Source organism: Salvia splendens, chromosome 5 (genome assembly GCF_004379255.2).
Source record: "Salvia splendens isolate huo1 chromosome 5, SspV2, whole genome shotgun sequence".
Lineage (NCBI taxonomy): Eukaryota > Viridiplantae > Streptophyta > Magnoliopsida > Lamiales > Lamiaceae > Salvia > Salvia splendens.
This window is the reverse complement of record NC_056036.1, coordinates 2,170,404-2,178,263: the sequence shown is the minus strand read 5'-3', so window position 1 is coordinate 2,178,263 and position 7,860 is coordinate 2,170,404. Positions and strand designations below refer to the sequence as shown.

Genomic DNA, 7,860 nt, shown 5'->3' with positions numbered 1-7,860 from the left:
TCGTATAAGATATTGCATTAAACATATAATAAACAAACAATATATACCTTTTTATATCTTCGTTTAAATTAAAAAGCTAGTAAGACATAGTTCCATTGTTTAAAATACAAGTGTATATATAAGTACAGTTTCCATAATTTATGTTACTTGTGAGTATAAAAAACTTGAATAATCGATAATCCGATGCCCCAAATATTAGAGCTGGCAATTTTCGACACGACACGATAATCTGACACGAATCCGCACGAAATTATTGGGTTGGGGTCAAGTCTTATTGGATCCGTGTCCTTATCGGGTTGACCCATTAAGAACCCGATAATTTCGGGTTAGGTTCAGGTCGGATGCGGGTCGGATACGGGTAACCCATTAAGAAATAATATTATTATTATTATTATTATTTAAAATATATATATTACTTTAATTTTTAAATTTCTTATAAATTAAGTTTAAATAGTATAAAACGAATTTTAATTGTGTAAATTAGGTTAAAAATTAAGGTTTAATCGTGTAATATTAGGTTTTAATCGTGTAATATCAGGTTTTAATCTGTAATATCAGGTTCGGGTTGTTATCGTGTCGTGTCAACCCATATTATATCGTGTCGATAACGGGTTCGTGTCGGGTTGTTATCGTGTCGTGTCAACCCATATTATATCATGTCGATAACGGATTCGTGTCGGGTGCGGGTCGTGTTCGGATTTGAAGGTAGCAGGTCGGGTTCGTGTTCGGATTTACAATTTCCTTAACAGGTCGGGTTCAGGTTAGGCCTTATTGGGTTGGGTCATTATCAGGTTGACCAGATAACGACCCAATCCGCTCGATTTGCCAGCCCTACCAAATATGTGATTTACCCGACCCGACCTGTGGGTATGCGGGTCGAGACAAAGTAGTATCTGTATTTATGCCCGATTAAATACAATTTGACATAATTTAATGAAAGTCAACCACGTTGTAAAACATTATCATAATTAATTGTGATTGAACTATAATTAGTTAATTAATGCAGAGAGAAAAATCCAAACTCATATACCCAAAACTTATGGTGCAATTAATAAATATTCGAACCTGAACTTAAAATATTTAGTCTCAAATATTAACCATGGTTAATGGCCGAGCCCAAATGTATGGGGTTCAGGCTATAAAATTATTGTTTATTTATCTTATACGAGTACTACTTAACAAGTTTAAAATTAAACGCATTCCTAATTTCAACTTTTGGCCTTGGATAATACTAGAAAAGATCGAAGACACCAGAACTACGACGTACAGAAATGGCGGCAGAAGTGAGCAACATACACGTATAATATTCAACAATTACATACGAAAATTTCCAAATGAATCTGACATGACAGTGAATCAAAGCCTACATTATCAAATGCTCTTTCAAATTTCTATTCATTTATCTATCCAAAAAAAGTGTCGGACGACTGTAGTGATGCCGTTTTAGTTCAGAATCTCTACTTTCCGGCCATCCTTACATACTACTATTATGCTTCTGGCTTCACACCTGACGAGGTCAACCGCCTTCATAAATTTTAGACTGCTTAAAGCAATAAATTCCGATGGTACGTTTTGAAATATCACAAAACCTTAAAACAAATGTGTGTGATTTGATTTAAGTACGTCAACTGAGAGCCATAAAATTCTTTTATTGCCAAATGTCGGCTAACAACCATATAAAATAGTGTTGTTTGTTTTTTTTTTCTTTATTCCACTATATAGTGTCCTTTGTATTTTATGAGAGTATTGGTGATCGTTGCCTTTTATTTGGGCCGGGCCTAAATTGTTGGGTTTTTATATAAGAAGAACCCAGTTGGGCTGGTAGATTGGACCAACTATGAATCCTTCTTTTAATTAATTTTGATAGAAATAAAATAGAAATTATCGAACAAACTTTTTTTATATTGTCAAGATTTTATCAAATAATATTAATAACCCATTTAGTTTAGAGAATTTTCACTGATGCGTTTTATCAAGCAAGTAGAGTACATGAGCAAAAGAACAAAACAATAGAGGTTTTTTTTTCAGCCAATTTATTTCTGCAAGTTAAAAAAAACAACATATTCGTAGGACTTCAACATCAAACTTGTGAATAAAGCGTTATTCACTGAAAGAAATGAATTAACTGGGCATGAATGCTTAATTCAAATTAATTTTTAAGACTAAGTTCATAGCTTTATTGGAAATTTGCACCACGCGTAAAATTAAATTCAATAAGTTGATGGTATTTTCGACCAATAACTCTTATCTAAATGACAATTACTCGAAAAAAGAAGTACTACTTTAATACAGAAAATAACTAATTCTTTTTATAAGCGGCTATTTGTTAGTATTTTCAAATACATATTTATGAAAAAATGACTTTCTGTCCAACTGGTTGAGAAAAGTCACCGGAATTTCCTAAATATAATAAATATAATAAAATAAAAACGTCACCGAGACTATATGAGCACGTATATAGGATTGAACCATGCAATCTGTCTTTGTCTACCGAAAAAAAATCAAATGAAGATGGGATGTGTCAAACTCACAACTCCTTGTCACCTCATATATATGTCTGGCATGTTAAAAATATTTCGTCCACAAAATAATGTCTCTAAAATTTTGTTTTTTAAGAATAATTTCAAACTTCATGGGAAATAACAGAATTAGCCCAGAATATTATTAATGGTAAAAGATAATCACTACTCACTAATATAAAAGGACAAGAGAGAATAATTATCACTATTTACCCACAATTCACGCCTAAACCTATGTAAATCGTGATTCACACTAAATTAGGGAGAATCCGTGAAAATTGACCATGTTTCGCTCATTCACAATTACTTACAATTCATCTCCTTACTAACAATTTTTTTAAGTGTGAAGAACATATATAATATTCTTTAATTGCCGAACTACGTGTGTGAAATTAGATGTATCACTTTATAAATTTATTAAACGTCAACGTAGGGCACATGCATCGAATAAAAACTAGTATGAAATTAAAAGGAAAAGAATTGTTAATCCGATAAAGCAGGGATCCGTGAAATAAGATAACGTTATATACCATCATCAAAATCTAATCTAATTATTTCAGGTGATCATAAAACATCGATCCATAAATTATGACATTTATATGACATTTGTTTATGCAATATTACATTCATTTAGACATTTCTGTTATTACCCAATCACTTGGGTTGTGGGAGTTTCTATTCATGTCTTATATATATAGTAATATGATATGAGTACAACTACAAGATCAATATAAGTATAATAAAATATGAATGAGTGCTATAGAATGAGTAGATGAGTGCTACAGTATATTGTATGATTTCAATTACTAAGGCTAATTGCTCGAAAAAGCATGAAGTTGTTTGTCCAGCAATTTAAAAACCAAATCAGAAAAATCATGAAATCTGGACTTATTTGTATTACCCAACGGTGAAATTGTACTGATATGACAGTCGGCAAATCATTAGTGGACATCTCCATCGGCGAGTTAAACAAATGTCATCTATTCACAATGAAAACGATGTCGTTTGGTTGTAAAATTTCAACAATACATTACACATAGGCTATCAACTTTTCCAGTTGATTTTTGAAGGTGTGGGGTGGACTAGAATTCAACCAAAATGCGTAGGGTTTTTTTTGCTGAATTTATAGCTACTGGACCATAATTTAACCAAAATTCATGATTTTTTCTACATTATGCTCTTTATGTAAATAAAGGTAAATTATTTTTCCTAGCTTATAATTTCCGGTATTCTTCATTATTTTCACATGTTTTATAATGTAGATAGATAGTTGTACTTAAGTATAGGATTAAACATTCTTATAGGCAACCAATTTGTATTTGAATAATAATATATAGATATAGGTATTTGAATGATAATATTTTTCTCATTTTCTCATGCTTTAAATCATACGCTAGACAATGGAGTATGAGTTAAATAAATATGCATGGAAGCACTAAAATATGAAAAAAAAAGAAAAGAAAAAGCAATATTTCCTTATTCCTCTATTTATATGATAAATTTTAATTAAAGAATACACTCTATAACAATATAATTATATTCATTAATTGACGAACTTCTGATATTCAATCTGTAGGAGAAATAATTAATCCACACCACACACTTTGAGATTTATAGTAATAATGGCCTCATAAGAATTTGTGAAACTATATCATACAACGAAACTTTAATTCATATCTTAAAGATAATTAAATTATTCCGTATAACCTAAACCTTGTACTAATCATATATTATAACTGATTTTGCCATTTTGTATGCGCCACTTATAAGCAGCTGCTCGGCTTCACAATTCCGTCGGCTGTGCCATCGGCGTTGGAGCACGATGCCGTGGCCGGTTTGTCTCTGAAGGTGAGGTTCACTTCATCCAGCCTAATCCCACTGCACGGCCGTGTTTTGCTGCAGTCGAATTTCACTGCAACTTGTGTCGCAGACGTTCCATGTATATCTTCGTATTTCACGTTGCTAATTTTCACACCAGAACCCTACAAATACCCAAAACTAAAAAAATTAAATTTCAAATTCCAATTTCATAGAATATGAATATGAATACATAAAATAATTAATTGTACCTGATGGGGACAATTTTGATGGTTAGGGCAATAGTTTTGGTCAATGATGACTGGATTTTGGACATTAACCATAACAAGATGTTGGAATAAAACATCTCTCACAAATCCATTGCTAGGCCTCGCCCATGTCTTCACTCTCACACCATTTTCAGTTCCACTAAATGTGGCAGTTTTTACTGTCACATTTTGCACTCCTGCTTCATTAGTATCCCAACCTAGACTTCCAATGCTGCCAAAACAATAAATAAAAATACAATTAGTACATTTTAAAACATGACAGTTTTGTATTTTTTGTTTTGTTGACAGAATACTGTTTCTTAGTTGGGTTGAGTAGTTATACCTAATTCCGTGGCCGGGGCCGCAGGCGAGGTTCTCAATCCACAAGTTGGAGGAGCCGGGGCCAATGGAGACGCAGTCGTCTCCGGTGGAAACATGGGAGTTCATGATAGTAATACCGGATGACTGCTGCACATGAATCCCGTCGGTGTTCGGGCTGTTCCCCGGAGCCGACACCCTCACATTCACCAGATTCGCATTCCGACACCCGTCAACAAGAATGTGAAACATTTGGCTGTTTAACGACACTAATCCGTTGATCCGTATGTTGTTCGAATTGTAGAAGGCCAAAGACTGCAATCAACAAAAATAACTATTAGAAAAAAAAAAGGTTTTACACATAAAATTACACTCTTTTGTACACTGTGCCAATAGTCTTGTGCCAATAGTCTTGGCAGTGGACGACATAAAAATAACTATATAAAAAAACAGAACTATTGATTATGGACAGAGGGAATATACGACATATAACAGACATATGAAAACTTACCGTAGAGCCTTTAGGGCAACCCTTGCCGGAGTTTTTGCAAGCCCACAAGTTGGCGCCTTGGGCATCTAGGGTTCCACCGTAGATGGAAACTCCGGTGACCCTTTCGAATTTCAACCAGCTCCCACTACTCCCAATCACATTGTAATCAGAGGGAGCTACGAGGGTCCCATCGATACGTATAGTGATGGCATTGTTTTTACACAAATTGCCATTAAAATATACGTTTCGCATGAGGTACCTCCCCGGCGGCACATATATGGTGGCCGGGGCGGTGGTGGCGCAGGCCGCCCCCCAAGCACTCAGAAAGGCCTTGCTGCAGTCGGATTTTCCGCCGGATTTTGCACCGTAGGACTGGATATTGTAGGTGGGACTGGCTGCAAGAATCATTGAAGAGAAGAACAAAATTGACAAAATCAAAATTTGGAACATTCTTGATGTGGCCATTTTCTTAGTGTGTGTGTGTGTGTGTGTGTGTGTGGTGTTGTGATTTTGGAATGGGATTAGGAGGTGGTATTTATAGGTCAACTTTGAGTAATGATAAGAAAAAGTGGCTATACCTAAATCATTCGATCAAATCTAATTAACTAACAAAAACTGTTTTTAGTTGGATAGAATAATATTTTTTTAGGCTAAGATATGTTGTAGACATTCTGTTACTGGAGTTACGCAGGAAATTAGTAAATTAACAAGTCAACTTTATCCTAACAATAGTTTGAGTATATGTTAATTTTTTCTTGTTCTATTTCTAATGTATACCTAATAATTGAATTTATGTGAAAGAGAAAAAATTCTTTAATTGCCGAACATATACGTAGCTGTGTATAAAAGCAGTGAATTTGTGAATATCGACATATATCACATTCACATGCATCCAATCAAATAGTGGGGAAAAAATAACTAGTGCGAGAAACATGGAATCCCTAAAACAGGGCAACGTGCATTTGTTAATAGATAGATATACCATCTTAAAAAATCGGGCCAATGCCATAAAAATCATGAAATTTTATCAAATTATGGTATTCTACGTTCTGGATTAGCCAAAAAAAATCATGTAGTTCGAATTTGTTTAGAACTAGCCCATGTCAAAAGAATTTGGCGAAACTATAACAAATGTGACAACAAAAAAAATCATATGTGGACGTCTCTCTATATCTGTATAATGTTAGTTATATGAAGTAGTCGATTTATAAACAAAACAACTCAATTGGTGTAGCTAGATTTTTTTTCAGTGTGGATTAATTACAAACAAATCCAAACTTCATGCTTTTTGGATATTTTTAAAGTTGCGGGACAAACCAGAATTTGACCAAACTTCATTTTTTTTTACAGTAAGATTGAGAAAAATGTGTTTAATTGTTTCACCATAATTCACAAAACATCGATCCATGAAATTTTCATGCATGATTCGTGGGAATAATTGTGCTACAAATTCATGTGTCTCTACGCAAACCTAGCTTATGTAATATTTATGCATATCTGTTCCCAGCCAATCGCGTCGGAAGATCTGAACGGCCAATAGTATATCATATTGAAAACGTAACATATAAGTATAGAATATAAAAAGTTTTTTTAAAATAAGAAATTAATTAAGTTTAAGAACGAACTTACATAATCTAATAATAAAATGACTATTAGAGTTCGGTAATTTCGAAAATAAGGAAAAAGAAGCGATTAGGTTTTGGTGATTTGAAATAAAGTTACTCAGTTATAATTCTATGAATTGTATGTACTATGTTGATCAGTCAGTTTTAACATACTAATTCTATGGTATTTTTACAGTTTAACCTAATCATAACATGACACTACAAATATGCATGCATATTGTTAAGAAACTATCGCAGTTGATAGGAATTGATTAGATATTAATGCAAGACCACACGCAAGAGTAGAAGGAAAACTTTCAAAATAGTTTTTCTCTTAGAGGGAGAACGAAATAGGACTCGGCATTTGAATCTGTTAGCAACACGACTCCGTTTGTGTTGACATGATTCGGAAACGAAACAAACTCGATATCACATGACAACCATATGATAATACGACACGAGATGCATATTGCGGATGAGATATGACCCGACTATGTAGTGGTAGTGGTCAAGACTATGAAGACAAGAATTAAAGGCTGCATTAGAAAATATTATTCTGATCTAATAAGGAAATAAAAAAAATAAGGAATATGAATAATTATAATGGTAATAATTATTATTGATGAGTGATTTGAACCCAACCCGAACCCGACCAGAAATTATTGTGTTCTTATCAGATCGACTTGATAAGGAAGTTGATTCATACATGATAAGGTTTGAGACTAATCCACTAGTTTCGTGGGTGCTCATGGCGTATCCAGGGGTAATTTGGGGGTACAACTGTACCCTCAAAACTTCGTATTTAACACTAGTATTGAGGTATAATTAACTAAAATTACAAGAGATCAAGGGGCAGAGCAACA

General features: G+C 33.7%; 1 protein-coding gene across 1 annotated transcript; it reads right to left on the bottom strand.

Moving 5' to 3' along the window:
* Positions 1–4,108: 4,108 nt before the first annotated feature.
* On the bottom strand, positions 4,109–5,880 carry LOC121803140 (polygalacturonase-like). Its single transcript, XM_042202841.1, has 4 exons — positions 5,415–5,880; positions 4,929–5,218; positions 4,589–4,817; positions 4,109–4,501 (listed from the first exon to the last, which is right to left on the bottom strand). The coding sequence occupies exons 1-4, from the start codon at positions 5,856–5,858 to the stop codon at positions 4,283–4,285; spliced, it is 1,182 nt and encodes a 393-aa protein (XP_042058775.1). The 5' UTR covers positions 5,859–5,880; the 3' UTR covers positions 4,109–4,282.
* Positions 5,881–7,860: the final 1,980 nt, after the last annotated feature.